This window comes from Microplitis demolitor, chromosome 10 (genome assembly GCF_026212275.2).
Source record: "Microplitis demolitor isolate Queensland-Clemson2020A chromosome 10, iyMicDemo2.1a, whole genome shotgun sequence".
In the NCBI taxonomy this organism is placed as follows: domain Eukaryota; kingdom Metazoa; phylum Arthropoda; class Insecta; order Hymenoptera; family Braconidae; genus Microplitis; species Microplitis demolitor.
The window spans coordinates 13,394,911-13,421,290 of NC_068554.1; the positions used below are offsets into that span (position 1 = coordinate 13,394,911).

Genomic DNA, 26,380 nt, shown 5'->3' on the forward strand with positions numbered 1-26,380 from the left:
CATTACACTGAAGCAGTTGTACATTATTTAAATATAAATATATTGTTAGAGTTACTACATGTTGACAGTCCTCATAACTATATTTTCCTTTGAATTTGTTTTTATACTCGATGGTTAGTCAGCAGAAATATCCTACAATTGTTAAATAAACTTGAAATTGACTGTTTAGGGAACTAAGATGAAATAGTACAGTTGATACTTTTATCAGTAGTAAAAGGAACTAAATACATACAGTTATATAAACCGACAACTATGCTATTAGTTAAATCAACTATTGAAATTATTTTTTCCAACTATTTAATATTAAATGAATCAAAATAGTTGCAAGTACTTATTTCTTTGTTGCATTACACTGAAGCAGTTGTACATTATTTAAATATAAATATATTGTTAGAGTTACTACATGTTGACAGTCCTCATAACTATATTTTCCTTTGAATTTGTTTTTATACTCGATGGTTAGTCAGCAGAAATATCCTACAATTGTTAAATAAACTTGAAATTGACTGTTTAGGGAACTAAGATGAAATAGTACAGTTGATACTTTTATCAGTAGTAAAAGGAACTAAATACATACAGTTATATAAACCGACAACTATGCTATTAGTTAAATCAACTATTAAAATTATTTTTTTCAACTATTTAATATTAAATAAATCAAAATAGTTGCAGGTACTTATTTCTTTGTTGCATTACACTGAAGCAGTTGTACATTATTTAAATATAAATATATTGTTAGAGTTACTACATGTTGACAGTCCTCATAACTATATTTTCCTTTGAATTTGTTTTTATACTCGATGGTTAGTCAGCAGAAATATCCTACAATTGTTAAATAAACTTGAAATTGACTGTTTAGGGAACTAAGATGAAATAGTACAGTTGATACTTTTATCAGTAGTAAAAGGAACTAAACAAATTATATTGTATGAGACGACAACTAAACTCTTAATCGAGTCAACTATTGAGATTATTTATACGAACTATCACACAGTCACTAAGCTAACATAGTTACTGTAACTAGTTCATGTTAATCGAGTTAATGATAAAGGTTATATTGTGTTCACTACTAAGCCTTGTTTTAAAAAATTGCAGTTTTGTAGTGACCATAATAAGGCAAAAATAGTTTCATAAGTTTAGTTAATGTAACTATTTTTTTGTGCTGATTCACACTAGTGCATAGTTCCAGTAACATTAAAAATTGGTTAGGGCCACTATTTTTCCATATCTGACGCTGATTAGTTAAGGCTACTAAGCACTTTTCTCTCAGTGCATATTTTCGAAAAAAATACTGAAATTTTGCGAAAAAATATTCCCATCGCAGCTCGTCATGTTTTCGGTGATCATGATGAATGCCCTTCTGAATGGACTTGCGACACATCTAAGCCTAACTATTTTATTACAATAAAAGAATTTGGCTTGTATTCACGAATCGAAAAAATCATGGATGATTTAAGTTCTAACGCAGATCATTTACTGCATAAAGAAACGAGCAATCGGATAGAACAATATCATGCGATTTTAGCCAAGTATCTCTCTGGTAAAAGAATTTTTTATAACGGTGCAGATGAATTTCACGACAGAATATACATGGGTGCTCTCGATCAAACGACATCAGGAGTTCCATTGTCAACACTTATTAAATTTTGTAAAAAAAATGTTCCTCCAACAATTGAAAAATTAGAGAAGGAAAAAGATTTACAAAGACAAATTAACAAAAAATGTCGACTCGTTAATAAAAACAAACCGAGAGGAAGGCGCCAGAATTTCGGTCCTGATAAAGATTACGGTCCAAATGCAGCTCAACCCGATTTAGCTGAAACCTATCCTAACATTTATCAACAAAAAAAACAAGATCATCATGAAAAGCTTCGCGATCGCCAAAGAAATCGAATTTTCCATGAAACCGAAACTCGGAAAGAATTATTCTTTGGAAAACCACATTGTTTTGAACTTGATATGATTCCTACTTCTATAACTGGAAAAATATGTCGGATGTTAGAAACAACTTCATGTGTGCCAGTCATCAATGAAATATGCAATCCATTTATTTTTGATGATGACATTTTAGAGACTATGAACAATCATAGAGAAAAATCTCTCCGACATTTGGAATCTAAAATTAACTATAGTATTTCATCATGCGGTATATTCATTTCCAATGATGAAGAAAGCTTTTACTTGTGTGCTAGACCTGACGGTCTCGTTAATGATGATTCTATAGTGATTCTTAACTGTATTTCAGATGATGAACAAACAAATGTTGATCAAGTATTAAGTAGTAATAGAAATTTAAAAAATTTATTTTTAAAAACTGCGTCAAATCAGATTAACGACAATCATGCTCTGTATTACATGATCCAAGGGCAGCTTCATGTCACTGGCAAGGAGTTTTGTTACTTTGCTGTTTATACTCCAAATGATATGAAAATAGCTGAAATAATTAAAAAAAATGACAATTTTTGGAATCGTCATATGAAAGAAAAGCTTAATAGATTTTATCATTTCGCTTTAGTTGATGAAGTAATTGATAGTAGAATAAAGCGAAGTATGCCTGTTCGTGAAGCAGCATTCACGATTGAAGCTAGAGCTGAAAAAGCTCAAAAAGATGCTGATAAATTAGCAAAGAAAGCCCATCAACAAAATAGTGATTTAAATCAACCAGTAGATTCTTCTATGAATGATGATTATCAAGAATTCATTAATGTTTATCGAGAAACCGTTTTGAATCAAACACTTGAAGATTATCAAGAGAATATCGTGATGAACGGTAGCTATTTGGATGATATTTCAATTTCACGTTTCTTATTATTAGTTGAGGATCAAGGTTTTACGATTCAGTTGCCAATCACTATTTTAGAACCACTGGGAGAATCAACTTCAAATAATGAAATATTGATTTTAGGTGGTTATCACAGTAATCCTCATTGGTGCTGTTCACATTTTAATGGCCAATATGTGGCTATATATGATAGTTTGAATCGCGATAACTTCGTTCAAATGTCTGATGTTGAGCAAGATTTTTTGAAAATTCTATATCCGAAAAGTCAAATAACTTTTCATAATGTTACTCAACAGCCTGACGGAAGTAGTTGCGGAGTGTATGCAGCTGCATATGCCACAACAATTGCACTGGGTGGTGATCCAACTAAGTTGGATTATTCACGGAATGCGGCGGAAATGCGACACCATCTTTTTTATGAAATAATTGCAAATAATCAATTAGTGCAGTTTCCAAGTAGTCCTAAGAATTAAAAGTTGTTACCGATAGAAATGAACAGAATTTTTCCATCTGAACTTGTATGCTTAATGGGTGTAAAAATTAAATTTTTTGTTTTTATTGGACTATACTGCAACATGAGTTGTGTTTAATTTTCATATAATTTCGCACTCTAACTTTTTAATGACGAAAATAAAAATTGACCTAAACATGATGCTTAAGCCTTACTGATGAGTCCTGTACATTATGTTTATTGGGTCCAATCATTAACATATTTTTTTTTGTGAAACTCCGAATACTTTTCTAAGTTAAGCACTTTACATTTTTGTAATTTTTTAGTCAAGTGATATCTTTTATAGTTGAACACAGAAAAAGTTTATTTGAGATTACTATATCTTGGTTTAAATTGTTCGTCACTTTTAATAATATAGTTAAATGATATTGAATTATGAATTATGAGTAATTATACTGTGTGCTTTGAATATCGCAGTGACGAGCAGATTTTCTGCAATTTTTTTTTTGTTTTTTTTTTTTTTTATATAGTACCTCATAAAATATTCTACTCAAGAGTTTTTCTGTGTTATATAGAGATTTCTTTTCATGTACATTATAAAGTACAAGTCTCTGTAAATTATAAATACATATTTGTGGTCTGAGGCAGAACGTGACTGAAGAATAGAAGTTTAATACATCTTATAAGTCACATTCGGGACGAAACCATTTAGTACCGAGATCATTAAAACACTTATTTATATATATAGAATAAAAATTAATTATCACTGACTTGATACATCTCTCATACCTTTGATGGTATTTTGTACATAATTTAAATTTCCACTTGTCCATTTGAAAATAAATAAATCATGCTCGATTCTAAATCGACAGAACAGCCTTAGAAAAGCGGTGAGGTCGAAAAATTTTAAACTTCTTGAAATTTCGTGGAGTTGTTTAAAACCACATCAACAACGAAAAAAAAAATTTAACGAAAGATATTTCTCTGCGACTGTTTTTTTATAAATTAAAAATGCGTTTTATGGCCTGACCGTGTAAGTAAACGGTTCTAAAATAAAAACTATTTACTAAATTAAGACCTTTAAACTCTTATTTTGAATGGGAAAAAACATAGAAACTCTGTACCTAATTTTTAATTCAAAATTGAAAACTTTTAAAGTTATTTACTCTCCGCCGACAAAACTGAAAATTTTCATAAATTCGGGAAGTTATTGGTTTCAGTACAATTTTCGTAAATCGAATTTCTAACAGGTGTTCCTACATTTAATCAGATATAAAACTCCATAAACCGCGTCGATTGGTCCAATAAACGTCAAAATCGACTAATTTAGTCTTTTGGCAGAAGAAGCGTGCTCCTATCACATTTTGTGGGCAAAGACTGTTCTCAAAAGTTTCTTACGTATTTAAGGCCAGGTATCACGAAATTCTAGGCCGTTTAGTATAAAACTGATTCAAACGATTGTTAGCAACGACTACATTGTTTTAATTGAAATAACTCCTGATTCGCTGATTTGATGCTGAAGTTTATTTAATAAAAACTGTTGAGAATAAAAAAATACACGAGAAAGGTAACGCAGTGTATTTGCGTTTCTGAAATATTTCGCGAGATATGACAAAAAAACGAAAAATGAATGAAAAAAAAAAAAAAAAAAATCGATAAAATGTCGATACCACCAATCGACAGCACTTTTTCTGAAACGAATTTCGGCCGTAACGTCCAGATACGTTTTTTTTTTTATGTTAACTAAAGTTATAAACAAATGGATGTTTCAAAGTTCAAAACCGATAGAAAAAATCGATGAAATGTCAGGTCAAAAAAAAACATCGAGTCATTGTACACGGAGAAAAATGTTGGCTCAAAACTTACCGATTTCTATTATGCTGTCGACTAAACTTGAAACAGGAAGGAAAGCATCCAAAAAATTCTTATGTTCATACGAAAGATTATTATGCTCGTAAGAAAAATCATTATGCTCATACGAAAAATTATTATGCTGCATCATAATTATTATAATGTATCAAAGTAATTGTAATTAAATCTCATCGATAAGTTTCTCGCGCGTAGTAAGTATTGTGATACAGCATAATAAATTTTCGTATGAGCATAATCATTTTTTGGATGCTTCCCTTCCTGTTTCAAGTTTAGTTGACAGCATAATAAAAATTGGTAGATTTCGAGCCAACATTTTTCTCCGCGTACAGAATCTCATCTCACTTGGTTGACAATCGTTGCGGTGAGCACCATCAAAAAGAAATATCCCAAGTAAGTACGAAAATTTTTTTTTTTTTAAATAATTAATATTATTAATAAAATTTAATTTGAATGGGTTAGTAAAAGTGGCAGCCAATATTATTTGGGAATGTAAGTCCGGTTCGATTGATGAACACGAATTTAAAAAAAAAAGTTGGGTTAAAATTTATTACCGCCGACAAAAATTTATTTATTTTAAAAAAGTGGCAGTAAATATTCTTTGAGACGTAAGTTATGTTGTAGGAGAGACTGGGGCACGACGGCCCCCTTAAGCCGGTAATTATTTTATATGGCTTTTAATCTGTAGGTCAACCTAATTTTGCCCTTTATTAAGCAAATCATTAAGATGTTTACTAAAACTCCAAAAAAAAAAACAAATTTTTTTTCTTCTGGGGCACGACGGCCTCTCTCCAAAAAAAGCTTAAATTTTTTTTTTTTTTATTGAAAAAAAATATTTTTTTTTTTAAATGTGTAAAAAAAAAATCGGTTTGTCAGTTGACCCTGCGGGCCAGCCCCGAAACTTCCCGCTGTTTTCGAGCTCAAGGAGCTCGAAAAATTGTCGTGGATACATTTTCGAGCTCTTTGAGCTCAAAAATACTTTTTTATGCCTTTGTTTTCGAAAAAAAACATTTTTTACGATTTTTTCTCAAACGATATCTCTCGAACGAATAAACCGATTGAGGCGGTTAAGGGGGCATTCGATGAGTTTTATTGGGTTCTACAACTGCTCAGATTTTGAAATCGATTTATTAAATCGATTTTGAGAAATTTCGAAAATACCAAAAAAAATTTTTTTTTTAATTCTTTCGATAACGGCTTCTCTTGAAAGAATGAACTGATTTTGATGGTTGAGGTGGCATTCGACGTGGCTTATGAAGCTTCACAGCCCAGTTGATTTTGGAATCAATCCCTCGAGCACATTACAAGTTATTGGGAAAAAACATTTTTGAAAAAAGTTTATTTTTGGAATATCTCTGAACGAGTCCCACTGATCAAGCTCAATTTTCTTTTCAGCTTTTAAATATTGGCAATCCGCGTCGAATGACACCTTGACGATCGGTTTATCCGTTCAAAAGTTATAGATATTTACATACGTACGTATGTACATACATACATACATACATACATACACTCGGACATCATCGTGAAATTAGACAGGATAGCTTCCTAGAACCTCAAAATGTCAACACCTGTTAAAAATTCGATTTGCGAAAATTGGACTAAAACCAATAACTTCCCGAATTTTTTAAAATTTTCAATTTTCTTAGCGGGAAGTTAAAAAATTGGGTTAGAAATTATGGGTGGAAAAGAATTTAGTTATTTTATGAAATTAGCGTTGTAAAGGTGTGGCAGTGAATATTATTGAGGAATGTGAGTTAGGTTGTATTGATAAAAGAAAATTTTTTTTTTAAATGTGTAAGAGGAAGTTGTGTTTAAAATTGTTGATGGAAGAAAATTTATTTATCTCAAAAAAAAGTCGGTCTGTCAGTTGACCCCGCGGGCCAGCCCCAAAACTTCTCGCTGTTTGCGAGCTCGATGAGCTCGAAAAAATTGTTGTAAATACATTTTCGAGCCCTTCAAGCTCGAAAATACTTTTATGTGCAGTTGTTTTCAAAAAAAAAAAAAAAAAAAAACATTTTTTACCATTTTTCTCCAACGATATCTCTCAAACGAATCGACCGATTCAGACAGTTGAGGTGACAATCGATGCGTTTTATTGAGTTCTAGAGCTGATCACCTTTGGAAATTGATTAATCTAGTCGTTTTTGAGAAATTTCAAAAAAACTAAAAAAAAAATATTTTATTGTAATTCTTTCGTCGACGATTTCTCTTGAACAAATAAACTGATTTTAATGGTTGAGGTGGCATTAGACGAGGCTTATAAAGTTTTAGAGCTACTTACATTTTGGAATCAATCCATCGAGCGAATTAAAAGTTATCTAAAAAAGCCGCGTCGGATGACACCTTAAAGATCAAAATCAGTTCATCCGTTTAAGAGTTATAGATATTTACATACATACGTACGTACATACACACATACGTACACTCGGACATCATCGTGAAATTAGTAAGGATAGCTTCCTAGAACTTTGAATCGTCAAAATCTGATAGGAATTTGGTTTTCGAAAATCGGACCGAAACCAGAGACTTCCCGAATTTTTGAAAATTTTCAATTTTCTTAGTGGGAAGTTAAAAACGGCGAACGCTGCCGATTGGTGGTATCGACATTTTATCGATTTTTTTTAACAGTCTTGGACTTTAAAAAATCTATTTGTTTATAATTTTAGTTAAAATAAAAAAAAACGTCTCTGGACGATACGACGGAAATTTGTTTCAGAAAAAATGCTGTCAATCGGTAGTATCGACATTTCACCGATTTTTTTTTCTCATAAATTTTTAACGTAAAAAACGCTGGCTTATCGAGTGTCTGACGCGATTTGGCGAAGAGAGAGCGCGCGTGATAGGCAGCTGCTTGTGCGAGACGGAGAGGTCCGAGCGCCTGGCTTGTTTTTTCGCCATTTCTCGCAAAATTTTTAATATATGAAAAAACACTATGATATCTTTTTTTTGTATTTTTTTTATTTTGAAAAGTTTCTTTTAAATAAACTTTCCTATATGATTAGCGATTCGAGAGTTATTTACACTGAAACAATGAAATTGTTATTAACAATTTCGCACGACTCATGATGCGAAGCATCAGAGAGTGCTTTACGATCGAAAAATTTTTTTCGCCTCACTTCGGCAACTATTTCAATTATTATACCTTTGTTAAATCATGAAATTAAGATATTTTTCATACCATTTTGGAGATAATTTAATGGAGATTAATTTCATACTTTTAAAAAATTTATTTAGTTCAATAAAAACGGAACAAACATCAAAATAGTTTAAAAAAATTTCCTGTCCGTCAAGTATGAAACCCGTATACATTGTAACTTGCGAAAAAATCCAGTAATTTAATTAAATTTTGTTTTTTTAAATTCTTCGAAATATTTGTAGGTCTCCTATTGCGAATGGCTAGATAACTCAGTGCCGTTTAATTACAATTAATAAGATAAAAAAAAGCCTGTATAACTATATATATATATATCTAATATATAAAATTCTCGTGTCACGGTGTTCGAACTTGAACTCCTCCGAAACGGCTCGACCGATTTTTGTGATCTTTAGCGTGATTATCGGCCAGGGTGGAGAATCGGCCAACATCTATTTTTCATCCCCCTAAATGTTAAGGGTAGTCCACCCCTAAATTTTTGTTTTTATTTTTTAGGCAAAATTTTTTGTTTTTATTTTTTTATGACACAGCCTACAAAAATACATACAACCCTAAATTTTCAATCCTCTACTATTAACCCCTACTTTTCCATCGCGACTGGATTTTTTTGTAATTTTTTTAACTTTTAGTAAAGGTTGAAAGAGGCCTTCATGATTTTTTTCTAATTTTTTCCTCTAATCGTTTTCTAATAATTATTATTATTACTATTAATTAAAATGATTATTTATTAATTAATTAGTAATAATTTTTCTGTGGAAGAAAATTTTGATGATAGTTGTGTGTCGGATAATTATTAACAGTATATCCTGAGCATGCTATTATTTTAAGACATTTTTCTTAAAAAAAAACTGGAATATGAAATTTAAAAAATTAAAAGAAAATAGATCCCATCGTTGTCCCGTTATGAGCATAGCTGGAAAAGTTGTAGATTAGGTGACAGTTTGCTGTGAAAAATTATAAGGAAAATCGATTAGTACGTGTTTTTTGTAAATCGACCATTTATTCTTAAAAGTTGAAATTTCAACAAAAGCGTGGTTCTAAAAGTGTTTTTGATATTTTTTATCGAAAAGATAACTAAAGACAAACATTTTTTGACTCTTTGAAAATTTTGTTTAAACCACTTTTCGCAAAGTTACAGACATTTAAAAGAAAAATCTCTTCCTTTTTAAAAATTCGATATTTCGAAAACGATTAGAGGAAAAAATTAGAAAAAAATCATGAAGGCCTATTTCAACCTTTGCTAAAAGTTAAGAAAGTTACAAAAAAATCCGAGGTTTAAAAGCTAAATGGTGTCTGATTTGGCGTGGAACGCCTCATAGATAGCCCGAATTGGGAATCGAACCCAGATTATGTCGATATCGCGCCGAGTGCTCTACCAGCTGAAATATTTGGCACTGTATTATATTTCTTTTAATTTGATCTATAACTTATAGAGCTACCCCGTCCATGGTACGATAATACACCAATTTTATATAGTGGAAACCTAAGCAGAGTTGATTTTTTTTATTTTGCTCTACAATCGATTGAGGCAGTACGAAGTCTGCCGGGTCAGCTAGTATATATATATATATATATATATATATATATATATATATATATATATATATATAAGGGTGATTAAAAAATAATAAAATTTTTTTTTCGCAAACAGGTTCAAAAGTTTCATTTAGATAAAAAAAAAGACGCCTGTAAAAATTAGAGCTCTTAATATTAACATTGAGAGGTTTCGCATTGCACTTTTCCATTTTCCATATGAATAACATGAAAAAAAATTTTTTTTCGTCTTCTAATTTTTATAAATAACTAACGATGCGTCATAGGAATAATTGGCAGGTATATTTTTGTAGGTAATTGAATGCTCTACAAAAAAAGTTTCTTATCATTTTTTGATAAATCTATTTGTTCAAAAGGTATTTGAGGTTGAAGTCGAATTCATATTAAATTTTAAGATCTTTTTACATTTCCGGCAAAACTATCAGACATATTACAGAATATCATGGGATCTTTTTTGTAGACAATTTTATTCCCTAGAAGTTATTCTTATAAAGGTTTTCCGAATTCCGCATTGTTTTCTAGTTATTTTTATTTTAATGTCAAGCTTTTAAAATCGATCAGAAAACTATTTCTTTTATGAGCTTGACAATAAAATAAAAATAACTAGAAAACAATGTGGAATTCGAAAAAAACTTTATACGAATAACTTCTAGGGAATAAAATTGTCTCCAAAAAAGGTCCCACGATATTTTGTAATAGTCTAAGAGCCGGACCTACTTCGACCTCTACCATTCCTGCCTATTGAGATATATTTTTTAGAACGCTTAGATAATAGATAAATACGCCTATAATAGCTTTCCTATCAAAATCCTGACCAAGCTATTTTTAAATAAATTAATAAAAATTAAATTTTTTTTAATTTTTTACCGTACTTGCAACCTGCCAAATTATACTTTAACCGACAGCAAATAATGCATAGAATATGCCGCGGTAGTCTTGCCTATCCATTTTTTGACCAAACTACCTGGCAGGCAGGTATAAACAGGTAAGTCAACATAAAAAAACTCCACCGATCTATGGAACGCTTTAATTTTACACCAAAATGTAGTTAATTTTATAACAATCACGATGGTATAGGATTGCCTACGAAAACCCGGTCATTAATATCCATTGTCAGGCTTTGAAGTTTAAAAATCGGAGCAAACAGTGATGCGCGAGAGAGAAAGTCGAGCGGCAAAAGTCTGTGCGTTAGAAGAAGACATAACATGACAGTTATGCGCGCTATATTCCCGAGATGTAGGCTACTACGCATGCTCTGTATCATACCTCTTATTATTACTCGGAATTATTTTGGAGCAATCGACAATAAAATTTATTTATTTTATAATTATAGATTATTATACATATATTTATAGATTATTTTACTTATATTTATAATTATATTAATTATATCTATAATTATAATAATGTTAGTATATGCATAATAAAAAATATATCCTAATTATAAATGAGAATATATACATTCATTTCTTATAATTTAACTTTTAACTAAGAAAACTTAAGTATAAGCAAAGGAAATTGAAAATTAATGAAAAAAAAAAAAAAATAATAATATTTATTACATTTGTAATTTGTAAAAATATTTATTAAATATTATTTTATTTTTTTTTTTTTTTTTTCATTAATTTTCTATTTCCTTTGCTTATACTTAAGTTTTCTTAGTTAAAAGTTAAATTATAAAAAATGAATATATATATTCTCATTTATAATTAGGATATATTTTTTATTATGCATATACTAACATTATTATAATTATAGATATAATTAATATAATTATAAATATGAGTAAAATAATCTATAAATATAAGTATAATAATCTATAATTATAAAATAAATAAATTTTATTGTCGATTGCTCCAAAATAATTCCGAGTAATCATAAGAGGTATGAGACAGAGCATGCGCAGTAGCCTATATCTCGGGAATATAGCGCGCACAACTGTCATGGTATGTCTTCTTCTAACGCACAGACTTTTGCCGCTCGACTTTCTCTCTCGCGCATCACTGTTTGCTCCGATTTTTAAACTTCAAAGCCTGACAATGGATATTAATGACCGGGTTTTCGTAGGCAATCTTATACCATCGTGATTGTTATAAAATTAACTACATTTTGGTGTAAAATTAAAGCGGTCCATAGATCGGTGGAGTTTTTTTATATTGACTTACCTGTTTATACCCGCTTGCCAGTTTAGTCAAAAAATGGTTAAGCAAGGCTACCGTGGCATATTCTATGCATTATTTGCTGTCGGTTAGAGTATAATTTGGCAGGTTGCGAGTACGGTAAAAAATTAAAAAAAATTTAATTTTTATTAATTTATTTAAAAATAGCTTGGTCAGGATTTTGATAGGAAATCTATTATAGGCGTATTTATCTATTATCTAAGCGTTTTAAAAAATATATTTCATTAGGTTGCAGGATCGGTGAAGGTCGAAGTAGGTCCGGCTCTTAGACTATAATAGGTCTGATAGTTTTTAGTTACATTTATTTCACTAGAGGCGCTTGCGCATTACCATCCTAGTACAGCTGTTTTTTTTTGCTAATTGGTAAGCCTGAATTTTTTCAATTCAATTTTTTTTTTATTTATATCAATTTTTTTGTTATCAATCGAGATATTTTAAGTAGATTCTTTTATGATTATAAAATAAATACTAATATAATTATAAAAAAAAAAAAAAAAAAAAAAAAAAAAAAAAAAAAAAAAAAAAAAAAAAAAAACAACAAATTTTAATGAACGAAAATTTTAAATATTTTATATTTATTTCTGCTTCCCGCCATTTTTTCATTATTTTTTTATTATTTCATAATAAATGAGCATTATGAGTCGTGCACTTTCGGATTTTCCAAATTTTTTTTACAATTCGTTTCAACAACAGGGACTCAAACTTTGTGATCCCTGTTCTAAAATAATTAGGGAACGGTTGAGAGCAGCCTTGACCAACAAAATGTATACAGGCTCTCCTTTTCATTCGAAGGACTACATCGAGTCTTCGATATTTATCAACAATTATGTTTTTTCACGTCAACTTGATTTTCATAAAAATTTCTACATAAATGATATTAAAATAAAATTAATTGTAAATATCGGAAACGATCGATCGGTTCACGCTTGATTCCTTGAAATTCAAAGAGATTAGACTTTCCTTTCTTAGTGTTGAGAAAAAAGGCTTCTAACTACAAAAACGTAATGATCTTACCAATGTAATAATTTGATCATAAAAATTATAAATTTACCAAATCTTAAAAGTTTAAAATTATAATTAAAGAAAAACCAACTGAATTTTTTTTCTTTTCTTAAGTATCGATTATAATTTTACTAAAGTTATACTTGACAGCAAAAGTTACAATATAACCAAATTACAAATAACAAATTTATAAATTTAATAAGTTTCTATTAATAAAAACAAATGTATTCCTAAAGTCATTTTAAACATATCGTTGATTTACTGTTTGAATATTACCTAGAATAATATTTTATTTTTCTTAATTTAATTTAAACTATTTATAATATTTATCGTTTATAATATTGTATTTCTTAGAAATATCATTCTTAGAACATTTATGCATTTGTGAAACAGAGAGCGTTGTAAAATTACACTTAAAAGTATGTGACAGTGTGCTACCTGTAGGTTCTTCTCTTTCTATCATAAGATACTAGTGAAATAATCGACAATCTGTGGCGACAATTAGTAAAATAAAAAAAAAAAAAAAACATCGAGTCATTGTGTAAAATCGTATCTCACTTGGTGGATAATCGTTGCGGTGAACACTTCATCAAAAAAAAGTATCCTAAGTAAGTACGAAAATTTTTTTTTTATACTTGAATGCATAATATTGTTCGTTAAGTTTTATATAAATCGGGAAATGAAAGCCGCGGACAATATTATTTGGAAATGTAAGTCTGGTTATATTAATAAAAAAAAAAAAAGAAAACGAAAATAGGGAAAAAAAAAATCAAATTAAAAATTATTGTCAAAAAAATTTTATTTATTTATAAAATTAAACTTTGTAAGAATATAGCAGCGGTTATTATTTAGCAATGAAGGTCCAGTTCTATTGATTTAAAAAATTTGATGATTAAAAATTGGGTTAAAAATTTCAGCCAAACCAAAATTTATTCATTTTTAAAAATTAGCATTTTAAGAAACGTACAGCGAATATTATTTAACAATGTTAGTCCGGTACTATTGAAAAAAAAAATTTAAAAAAAAATTTGATAATTAAATATTAAGTTAATAATTATTGGCGAAAAAAAAATTATTTATTTTTAAAAATTAGCGTTTTAACAAAGGTACAGCGAATATTATTTAGGAATGTAAGTCCGGTTCTATTGATAAGAAAAAATAAAAAAAAAATTTGATAATTAAAAATTGGGTTCAAAATTATCGGCAAAAAAAAAAAATTAATTTATTTTTAAATATTAGCGTTGTAAAAAAAGGTATAGCGAATATTATTTAGCAATGTATGTCCGGTTCTATTGTGAAAAAAAAAAAATTAAAAAAAAATTTGTTAATTAAAAATTACGTTAAAAATTATCGGCAAAAAAAAATTTATTTATTTTTAAAATATAGCGTTGTAAAAAAAGTCAAGCGAATGTTATTTAGCAATGTATGTCCGGTTCTATTGATGAAAAAAAAATAAAAAAAAATTTGGTAATTAAAAATTAAGTTAAAAATTATCGGCGAAAAAGAAATTTATTTATTTTTAAAATATAGCGTTGTAAAAAAAGTCAAGCGAATATTATCTAGCAACGTCAGTGCGGTTCTATTGATAAAAAAAAAAATAAAAAAAAAATTTGATAATTAAAAATTGGGTTGAAAATAATCGGCAAAAAAAAAATTAATTTATTTTTAAAAATTAGCGTTTTAAGAAAGGTACAGCAATATTATTTAGCAATGTAAGTTCGGTTCTATTGTGAAAAAAAAAAAATTAAAAAAAAATTTGTTAATTAAAAATTACGTTAAAAATAATCGGCAAAAAAAAATTTATTTATTTTTAAAATATAGCGTTGTAAAAAAAGTCAAGCGAATATTATTTAGCAACGTCAGTGCGGTTCTATTGATAAAAAAAAAATAAAAAAAAAATTTGATAATTAAAAATTGGGTTGAAAATAATCGGCAAAAAAAAAATTAATTTATTTTTAAAAATTAGCGTTTTAAGAAAGGTACAGCAATATTATTTAGCAATGTAAGTTCGGTTCTATTGTGAAAAAAAAAAAATTAAAAAAAAATTTGTTAATTAAAAATTACGTTAAAAATAATCGGCAAAAAAAAATTTATTTATTTTTAAAATATAGCGTTGTAAAAAAAGTCAAGCGAATGTTATTTAGCAATGTATGTCCGGTTCTATTGATGAAAAAAAAATAAAAAAAAATTTGGTAATTAAAAATTAAGTTAAAAATTATCAGCAAAATAAAACTTATTTATTTTTAAAAATTAGCGTTTTAAGAAAGGTATAGCGAATATTATTTAGCAATGTAAGTTCGGTTCTATCGCAAAAAAAAAAATTTTTGAAAAATTTGTTAATTAAAAATTAGGTTAAAAATTATCGGCAAAAAAAAATTTATTTATTTTTAAAAATTAGCGTTTTAAGAAAGGTACAGGGAATATTATTTAGGAATGTATAACCGGTTCTATGGATAAAAAAAAAATAAAAAAAAATTTGATAATTAAAAATTAAGTTAAAAATTATCGGCGAAAAAAAATTTATTTATTTTTAAAAATTAGCGTTTTAAGAAAGGTACAACGAATATTATTTAGCAATGTTAGTCCGGTTCTATTGCAAAAAAAAATAAAAAAAAAATTTGTGAATTAAAAATTGGGTTAAAAATTATCGGCAAAAAAAATATTTATTTATTTTTAAAATATAGCGTTGTAAAATAATTCAAGCGAATATTATTCAGCAACGTCAATGCGGTTCTATTGATAAAAAAAAAAATAAAAAAAAAATTTGGTAATTAAAAATTAAGTTAAAAATTATCAGCAAAAAAAAACTTATTTATTTTTAAAAATTAGCGTTTTACGAAAGATACAGGGAATATTATTTAGGAATGTAAGTCCGGTTCTATTGATAAAAAAAAATGTATTTTTAAAGTCATTTTAAACATATTGTTGATTTCCAGTTTGAATATTACCTAAAATAATATTTTTTTTTCTTAATTTAATTTAAACTATTAATAATATTTGTCGTTCATAATGTCGTATTTCTTAGAAATATCATTCTTAGAACATTTATGAATTTGTGAGACAGAGAGCGTTGAGAAATTACACTTAAAAGTGTGTGACAGTATGCTACCTGTAGGTTCTTCTCTTTCTATCATAAGATACTAGTGAAATAATCGACAATCTGTGGCGACAATTAGTAAAATAAAAAAAAAAAAAAAACATCGAGTCATTGTGTAAAATCGTATCTCACTTGGTGGATAATCGTTGCGGTGAACACTTCATCAAAAAAAAGTATCCTAAGTAAGTACGAAAATTTTTTTTTATACTTGAATGCATAATATTGTTCGTTAAGTTTTATATAAATCGGGAAATGAAAGTCGCGGACAATATTAGTTGGAAATGTAAGTCTGGTTATATTAATAAAAAAAAAAAAGAAAACGAAAATAGGGAAAAAAAACTCAAATTAAAAATTATTGTCAAAAAAATTTTATTTATTTATAAAATTAAACTTTGTAAGAATATAGCAGCGGTTATTATTTAGCAATGTATGTCCGGTTCTATTGATGAAAAAAAAATAAAAAAAAATTTGGTAATTAAAAATTAAGTTAAAAATTATCAGCAAAATAAAACTTATTTATTTTTAAAAATTAGCGTTTTAAGAAAGGTATATCAAATATTATTTAGCAATGTAAGTTCGGTTCTGTCGCAAAAAAAAAAATTTTTTAAAATTTGATAATTAAAAATTAGGTTAAAAATTATCGGCAAAAAAAAACTTATTTATTTTTAAAAATTAGCGTTTTAAGAAAGGTACAGGGAATATTATTTAGGAATGTATAACCGGTTCTATGGATAAAAAAAAATAAAAAAAAAATTTGATAATTAAAAATTAAGTTAAAAATTATCGGCAAAAAAAAATTTATTTATTTTTAAAATATAGCGTTGTAAAAAAAGTCAAGCGAATGTTATTTAGCAATGTATGTCCGGTTCTATTGTGAAAAAAAAAAAATTAAAAAAAAATTTGTTAATTAAAAATTACGTTAAAAATTATCGGCAAAAAAAAATTTATTTATTTTTAAAATATAGCGTTGTAAAAAAAGTCAAGCGAATGTTATTTAGCAATGTATGTCCGGTTCTATTGATGAAAAAAAAATAAAAAAAAATTTGGTAATTAAAAATTAAGTTAAAAATTATCGGCGAAAAAGAAATTTATTTATTTTTAAAATATAGCGTTGTAAAAAAAGTCAAGCGAATATTATCTAGCAACGTCAGAGCGGTTCTATTGATAAAAAAAAAAAAAAAAAAAAATTTGATAATTAAAAATTGGGTTGAAAATAATCGGCAAAAAAAAAATTAATTTATTTTTAAAAATTAGCGTTTTAAGAAAGGTACAGCAATATTATTTAGCAATGTAAGTTCGGTTCTATTGTGAAAAAAAAATAATTAAAAAAAAATTTGTTAATTAAAAATTACGTTAAAAATAATCGGCAAAAAAAAATTTATTTATTTTTAAAATATAGCGTTGTAAAAAAAGTCAAGCGAATGTTATTTAGCAATGTATGTCCGGTTCTATTGATGAAAAAAAAATAAAAAAAAATTTTGTAATTAAAAATTAAGTTAAAAATTATCGGCGAAAAAGAAATTTATTTATTTTTAAAATATAGCGTTGTAAAAAAAGTCAAGCGAATATTATCTAGCAACGTCAGTGCGGTTCTATTGATAAAAAAAAAAATAAAAAAAAAATTTGATAATTAAAAATTGGGTTGAAAATAATCGGCAAAAAAAAAATTAATTTATTTTTAAAAATTAGCGTTTTAAGAAAGGTACAGCAATATTATTTAGCAATGTAAGTTCGGTTCTATTGTGAAAAAAAAAAAATTAAAAAAAAATTTGTTAATTAAAAATTACGTTAAAAATTATCGGCAAAAAAAAAATTTATTTATTTTTAAAATATAGCGTTGTAAAAAAAGTCAAGCGAATGTTATTTAGCAATGTATGTCCGGTTCTATTGTGAAAAAAAAAAAATTAAAAAAAAATTTGTTAATTAAAAATTACGTTAAAAATTATCGGCAAAAAAAAATTTATTTATTTTTAAAATATAGCGTTGTAAAAAAAGTCAAGCGAATGTTATTTAGCAATATATGTCCGGTTCTATTGATGAAAAAAAAATAAAAAAAAATTTGGTAATTAAAAATTAAGTTAAAAATTATCGGCGAAAAAGAAATTTATTTATTTTTAAAATATAGCGTTGTAAAAAAAGTCAAGCGAATATTATCTAGCAACGTCAGTGCGGTTCTATTGATAAAAAAAAAAATAAAAAAAAAATTTGATAATTAAAAATTGGGTTGAAAATAATCGGCAAAAAAAAATTAATTTATTTTTAAAAATTAGCGTTTTAAGAAAGGTACAGCAATATTATTTAGCAATGTAAGTTCGGTTCTATTGTGAAAAAAAAAAAATTAAAAAAAAATTTGTTAATTAAAAATTACGTTAAAAATTATCGGCAAAAAAAAAATTTATTTATTTTTAAAATTTAGCGTTGTAAAAAAAGTCAAGCGAATGTTATTTAGCAATGTATGTCCGGTTCTATTGTGAAAAAAAAAAAATTAAAAAAAAATTTGTTAATTAAAAATTACGTTAAAAATTATCGGCAAAAAAAAATTTATTTATTTTTAAAATATAGCGTTGTAAAAAAAGTCAAGCGAATGTTATTTAGCAATGTATGTCCGGTTCTATTGATGAAAAAAAAATAAAAAAAAATTTGGTAATTAAAAATTAAGTTAAAAATTATCGGCGAAAAAGAAATTTATTTATTTTTAAAATATAGCGTTGTAAAAAAAGTCAAGCGAATATTATCTAGCAACGTCAGTGCGGTTCTATTGATAAAAAAAAAAATAAAAAAAAAAATTTGATAATTAAAAATTGGGTTGAAAATAATCGGCAAAAAAAAATTTAATTTATTTTTAAAAATTAGCGTTTTAAGAAAGGTACAGCAATATTATTTAGCAATGTAAGTTCGGTTCTATTGTGAAAAAAAAAAAATTAAAAAAAAATTTGTTAATTAAAAATTACGTTAAAAATTATCGGCAAAAAAAAAATTTATTTATTGTTAAAATATAGTGTTGTAAAAAAAGTCAAGCGAATATTATTTAGCAACGTCAGTGCGGTTCTATTGATAAAAAAAAAATAAAAAAAAAATTTGATAATTAAAAATTGGGTTGAAAATAATCGGCAAAAAAAAAATTAATTTATTTTTAAAAATTAGCGTTTTAAGAAAGGAACAGCAATATTATTTAGCAATGTAAGTTCGGTTCTATTGCAAAAAAAAAAAAATTAAAAAAAAATTTGTTAATTAAAAATTACGTTAAAAATTATCGGCAAAAAAAAATTTATTTATTTTTAAAATATAGCGTTGTAAAAAAAGTCAAGCGAATATTATTTAGCAACGTCAGTGCGGTTCTATTGATAAAAAAAAAATAAAAAAAAAATTTGATAATTAAAAATTGGGTTGAAAATAATCGGCAAAAAAAAAATTAATTTATTTTTAAAAATTAGCGTTTTAAGAAAGGTTCAGCAATATTATTTAGCAATGTAAGTTCGGTTCTATTGCAAAAAAAAAAAAATTAAAAAAAAATTTGTTAATTTAAAATTACGTTAAAAATTATCGGCAAAAAAAAATTTATTTATTTTTAAAATATAGCGTTGTAAAAAAAGTCAAGCGAATATTATTTAGCAACGTCAGTGCGGTTCTATTGATAAAAAAAAAAAAATAAAAAAAAAATTTGGTAATTAAAAATTGGGTTACAAATTATCGGAAACAAAAAATTTATTTATTTTCAAAATATAGCGTTGTAAAAAAAGGAAAGGGAATAATATTTAGGAATGTAAGTCCGGTTTTATTGATAAAAAAAAAATTAAAAAATAACTTGGTAATTAAAAAGTGATTAAAACATTATCGGTGTGGAAAAATTTTTCCACTTTGAAACATTAGATTCGCAAAAAAAAGGCTGTAAATATTACATAAGGATGTAGGTCCGGTTCTATTGCTAAAAAAAAACAATATCTATCTTTTGCAGATTCATCCAATATCTCACAACAGTATAAGCCAAACAATGAATGGGTTTCGAGGCAAAACTAAAGGTGAATGAGAAAATATAATATTAAAATGTATATTATGATAATGAATAATGGGTACAAAAAAAATGATATAAATTTTTCAGTTGTTAGCTTTATTTGGACAATAATAAAGAAAACGAGTACGATGTTAATTGCAGTATGATTTTATTTGATAAGTTTAAGTTAAATCTTTAAAGTTAAATAAAATTTAATTTTCTGAATCTTACAGGGAGAGGAAGAAGAATGAAAGAAACGCGTGCCCGCCCAGCACTACAACGCGATGCCATCGCGCCAAACGGACCACGAACTCGACTTAGAACTGACCGAGGTGGACCAACCAACGAAGCGGGCACTCTCAACAACCCGCAGCTGCCCGGAGCTCAGCATCCGGCAGGCAATGCCAACCAGCTTCAACGACACCAGGAGCCAGGGGCTGTAAACAACCCGCAGCTGCCAAATGCTCAGCAACTAGATGACAATGTCAACCAGATGCCAAGACATCAGGAACCGGGGGCTGTTAACAACCCACAGCTGCCAAATGCTCAGCAACTAGATGACAATGTCAACCAGATGCCGAGACATCAGGAACCAGGGGCTGTTAACAACCCACAGCTGCCAAATGCTCAGCAACTAGCTAACAATGTCAACCAGATGCCGAGACATCAGGAACCGGGGCTGTTAACAACCCACAGCTGCCAAATGCTCAGCAACTAGCTAACAATGTCAACCAGATGCCGAGACATCAGGAACCAGGGGCTGTAAACAACCCGCAGCTGCCAAATGCTCAGCAACTAGATGACAATGTCAACCAGATGCCAAGACATCAGGAACCGGGGGCTGTTAACAACCCACAGCTGCCAAATGCTCAGCAACTAGATGACAATGTCAACCAGATGCCGAGACATCAGGAACCAGGGGCTGTTAACAACCCACAGCTGCCAAATGCTCAGCAACTAGCTAACAATGTCAACCAGATGCCGAGACATCAGGAACCGGGGCTGTTAACAACCCACAGCTGCCAAATGCTCAGCAACTAGCTAACAATGTCAACCAGATGCCGAGACATCAGGAACCGGGGGCTGTTAACAACCCACAGCTGCCAAATGCTCAGCAACTAGCTAACAATGTCAACCAGATGCCGAGACATCAGGAACCGGGGGCTGTTAACAACCCACAGCTGCCAAATGCTCAGCAACTAGCTAACAATGTCAACCAGATGCCGAGACATCAGGAACCGGGGGCTGTTAACAACCCACAGCTGCCAAATGCTCAGCAACTAGCTAACAATGTCAACCAGATGCCGAGACATCAGGAACCGGGGGCTGTAAACAACCCACAGCTGCCAAATGCTCAGCAACTAGCTAACAATGTCAACCAGATGCTGAGACATCAGGAACCGGGGGCTGTTAACAACCCACAGCTGCCAAATGCTCAGCAACTAGCTAACAATGTCAACCAGATGCCGAGACATCAGGAACCGGGGGCTGTTAACAACCCACAGCTGCCAAATGCTCAGCAACTAGCTAACAATGTCAACCAGATGCCGAGACATCAGGAACCGGGGATTGTAAACAACTCACAGCTGCCAAATGCTCAGCAACTGATTGGCAATGCTAACCAGTTATCAAGATCCTTAATGCTGCCAAATTTTAGCATACCACCTCCAAAGATTGCGCAGCGACCGTCTTCTATCGAGCCCCATCTGCCATCAAAGCGCACAATGAAAGCCATTCAAAAGTTCAACCGCAATTACTCGAAGCTCTTGGAACAGGTTGGAAAAAATCAGCAGCAATCCCAAGAGTTGTCAGGATGGAATCAACTGCAGCAGCAACGATTGCAACCACAGAAGCAGCAATTGCAACTGCAGCAGCAGCAACTGATGCAGCAGCAATTGCAACCACAGCAGCAGCATTTGCAACCACAGCAGCAGCAATTGCAACCACAGCAGCAGCAATTGCAACCACAGCAGCAGCAATCACAACCACAGCAGCAGCAACTGCAACTACAGCAGCAGCAATTGCAACCACAGCAGCAGCAATTGCAACCACAGCAGCAGCAATCACAACCACAGCAGCAGCAACTGCAACTACAGCAGCAGCAATGGCTATCACAGCAGCAGCAATTCTTACTACTGCAGCAGCAAGTGCTACCTCTGCAGCAACAATTGCTCCTACAGCAGCAGCCATTGCTACCACAGTATCAGCCATTGCTACCACACCAGCTGCAATTGTTACCGCAACAGCAGCCACTTCTTCAACAGCAACCTGGGATCTTACTTCCTCCTAATTTAGCCCATCAGCACATTTATCCTCCATTTAATTTTCCTAATCATCCACCGAATTTCTCTACTCTTTTCTATCCGTACTTCTGCCTTCCTAATCAATACGCTCGTCCTTAGAGTTTACTGAGAAAAAAAATATTCTTTAACAATATATTCAAAGACAGTATCCGTCTACAGTATACTTCTCGTATTTGTATATCTATATTTAGTAAAATCTAGTAAATATAAATATACAAATACATGAATGGTTAGGTACTGGGTCTTTTACATTATGTTATAATAATAATAATAATATTATTAAAAAAAATATTTATAACATAAATTTTAATAAAAAAAATAATAATAATCATAACAATATTGATATCATTAATAATTAAAATTATAATAATTATTCACTTTTTTAAAAAGCTGTACGTTTTTCCAAAAAAAAAAAAAAAATAAATCAACAATTTATAAAAATGTATTAAGTTATTAATAATATTATTCTTGAAAAAAAAACTGTGATTTATTCTATCCATGTGTTTAGTTTAAAAATTATAGTCAAAAAATATAAATAATTTAAAAAAAAAAAATTTCTTTTAACTATAACACTCAGAATTCAAATTTTCGCTCTCATTTTATAAAACAAAATGGCCGACATTAACCTATGGGTTGTTGACGTTAAAAGGTTTAAGTGAAAGTAGTGAGTCAAAGTAATGTCTAAATTATTTTGTTTACTTAATTTTCGTACATAAAAATTAATTATTTACATTTATAATAAAATAAAAAATTAAGGAATCAATAATTATTACTTATTAAAAAAAAAAAATTCATTTCTTGCCTCGTTTCTCTTTTTAACATATTTCTATCTTGTCTTTGCTCTCAGCTGCCTCCGGTCGTTCCGTACCCTTTGATAATATTCATCTCTATCGATGATCGAGATGGAAACAATGGTTCAACTTTAATTATTTTAATAATTCAAAAGTGACGCTATATTGTTTTAATGTAATTTTACAAATATTAGCGTTAATAATATGTTGTTTTTTATTGGATTCACTAAAGCCTCCTTAGATAGTAAACGTCAATTAACGTAATTAAATTACGATGTATATCTAAAAAAATTTAATTGGACAACTAAATAAGGTAAATATGTTTGGAGATTAGAAGAATTAATTTAATCTTGATTAATGGATAAATAAATAAAATATCAGAAATGATCAACAATAATCTTCACTTAAATGATTTGAAGGTTAGAATACAAAGAAGAATACAACGATGAAAGGTACAAGCATAATAATCATGAGGAAATGATAATACTACGGAAGGAATAATGGAATTTTGTCATCGCTTACATACTGAAGATGTGAATTTTATAATACTAGGGACATGATTGATTATTTTACAATACTTACAAAAACAGGTAAATTTTATTCGATACAACAAACATGAAAGAGGCAAATATTTTAACACTACATAAATTAATTTCAGCAATGAATAAAAGATAAATTGGCATATTTGGAAACACGACAATTACCATAATTATTTATGGTCTGAAAATATAAACTAAAAAGTGAAAAAGTGATTGCAAAATTGTATAGGAATGAGGGGCCGGTACTGCTGACAAAAAAAATATTTGAAAAATGTATTAACAATTTGATCGCTAAAATTTGATGGCCAAACAAAAAAATTACCTAATTTCGAAGAATTTGTATTGTAAAAAAGCATAAGTGAAATTGTATACGGATGAAAGGGCCGGTACTGCTGATAAAAAAATATTTGAGAAATTTATTTACAAATTAATCGCTATAATCTGATGGCCAAAAAAGAAATTAATTTATTTTTAAGAATTTGTATTGTGAAAAAGTGTTTGTGAAATCGTATAGGGATGACGGGCCGGTACTGCTGATGAAAAAATATTTGAAACATTTTTTTACAAACTAATCGCTATAATTTGATGGCCAAAAAAATTAATTTATTTTTAAGAATTTGTATTGTAAAAAAGTGATTGCGAAATTGTATGGGGATGAGGGGCCGGTACTGCTGATAAAAAAATATTTGAGAAATTCATTTATAAATTAATACACAATATCGCTCACTTTTTTACAATTCAAATTCTTGAAAATTAACTAATTTTTTTTGTTGACCATCAAATTATAGCAATTAATTTGTAAATAAATTTTTCAAAAATTTTTTTATCAGCAGTATCGGCCCCTCATCCCCATAAAATTTTGCAATCACTTTTTTTGTAGAATTTGTATTATGGAAAAGCATAAGCGAAATTGTATAGGGATGAGGAGCCGGTATTGTTGATAAAAAAATATTTGAGAAATTTATTTACAAATCAATTGCTATAATTTGAAGGCCAAGAAAAAAAATTAATCAATTTTTAACAATTTGCATTGTGAAACAGTGCGAGCGAAATTGTATAAAGATGAGGGGCCGGAACTGCTGATGAAAGAATATTTGAAAAATTTATTTTCAAATTAATTGCTATAATTTGAAGGCAAAAAAAAAAATTAATTTATTTGAAAAAATTTGTCTTGTGAAAAAGTGATTGCGAAATTGTATAGGGATGAGGGACCGGTACTGCTGATGAAAAAATATTTGAGTAATTCGTTTATAAATTAATACATAATGTAGCTCTCGCTTTTTCACAATACAAATTCTTCAAAATTAACTAATTTTTCTTTTTGGCCATCAGGTTATAGCAATTAATTTGTAAATAAATTTTTTTAATATTTTTTCATCAGCAGTACCGGCCCCTTATCCGTATACAATTTCGCAATCACTTATTCACAATACAAATTCTTAAAAATAAATTAATTTTTTTTTGACCATCAAATTATAGCAATTGATTTGTAAATAAATTTCTCAAATATTTTTTTATCAAAAATACTGGCTCCTCATCCCTATACTATTTCGCAAATACTTTTTTTGTAGAATTTGTATTGTAAAAAAGCATAAGCGAAATTGTATAGGAATGAGGAGCCGGTACTGCTGATAAAAAAATATTTGAAAAATTTATTTACAAATTGATGCTCTTAAAGTGATGGCCAAAAAAAAAAATTAATTTATTTTTGATAATCTGTATTGTGAAAAAGTGAGAGCGACATTGTAAAGGGATGAGGGGTTAGTACTGCTGATAAAAAAATATTTGAAAAATTTTTTTACAAATTAATCGCTATAATTTGATGGCCAACAAAAAAATTAATTAATTTCTAAGAATTTGTATTGTGAAATAACCTAAGTGAAATTGTTGAGGGATAAGAGGCTGGTACTGCTGATAAAAAAATATTTGAAAAATTTTTTTACAAATTAATTGCTATAGTTTGATGGCTAAAAAAAAAAAATTTATTTATTTTTAAGAATCTGTATTGTGAAAAAGTGAGAGCGACATTGTGTAGGGATTAAGGGCCGGTTCTGCTGATAAAAAAATATTTGAGAAATTTATTAACAAATTAATGTTTTTAAATTGATGGCCAAAAAAAAAATTTATTTATTTTTAAGAATCTGTATTGTGAAAAAGTGAGAGCGACATTGTATAGGGATGAGGGGTCAGTACTGCTGATAAAAAAATATTTGAAAAATTTTTTTACATATTAATCGCTATAATTTGATGGCCAAAAAAAAAATTAATTTATTTTAAAGAATTTGTATTGTGAAAACCCCGTATAGGGATGACGGGCCGGTACTGCTGAGGAAAAAATATTTGAGTAATTCATTTATAAATTAATACCCAATGTAGCTCTCACTTTTTCACAATACAAATTCGTCAAAATTAACTAATTTTTTTTTTCGGCCATCAAATTATAGCAATTTATTTGTAAAAAACTTTTTCAAATATTTTTTTATCAGCAGTAGCGGCCCCTCATCCCTATACAACTTCGCTTACACTTTTTCGCAATACAAATTGTTAAAAATTAATTAATATTTTTTTTGGCCATCAAATTATAGCAATTGATTTGTAAATAAATTTCTTAAATATTTTTTTATCAAAAATACTGGCTCCTCATCCCTATACTATTTCGCAAAT

At 28.5% G+C, this 26,380-nt stretch overlaps 1 protein-coding gene and 1 long non-coding RNA gene across 3 annotated transcripts in view; both read left to right on the forward strand.

Moving 5' to 3' along the window:
* Nucleotides 1–20,801, forward strand: part of LOC128668857 (uncharacterized) — a 55,887-nt gene extending 35,086 nt beyond the window's left edge. Inside the window, exons 3-4 of the mRNA XM_053742662.1 lie at nucleotides 20,048–20,111; nucleotides 20,317–20,801. Coding sequence (XP_053598637.1) covers nucleotides 20,048–20,111; nucleotides 20,317–20,801 — 549 coding nt within the window. The remainder of the gene's footprint in view (nucleotides 1–20,047; nucleotides 20,112–20,316) is intronic.
* Nucleotides 20,802–23,035: 2,234 nt separating this feature from the next.
* Nucleotides 23,036–25,020, forward strand: LOC128668713 (uncharacterized). Of its 2 annotated transcripts, XR_008404356.1 has the most exons (4): nucleotides 23,036–23,060; nucleotides 23,234–23,490; nucleotides 23,597–23,767; nucleotides 23,836–25,020. It is a non-coding gene; the product is annotated as an uncharacterized LOC128668713 (long non-coding RNA). The 2 variants fall into 2 exon arrangements; XR_008404355.1 differs by lacking the exon at nucleotides 23,036–23,060 and having other exon boundaries at nucleotides 23,100–23,490.
* Nucleotides 25,021–26,380: the final 1,360 nt, after the last annotated feature.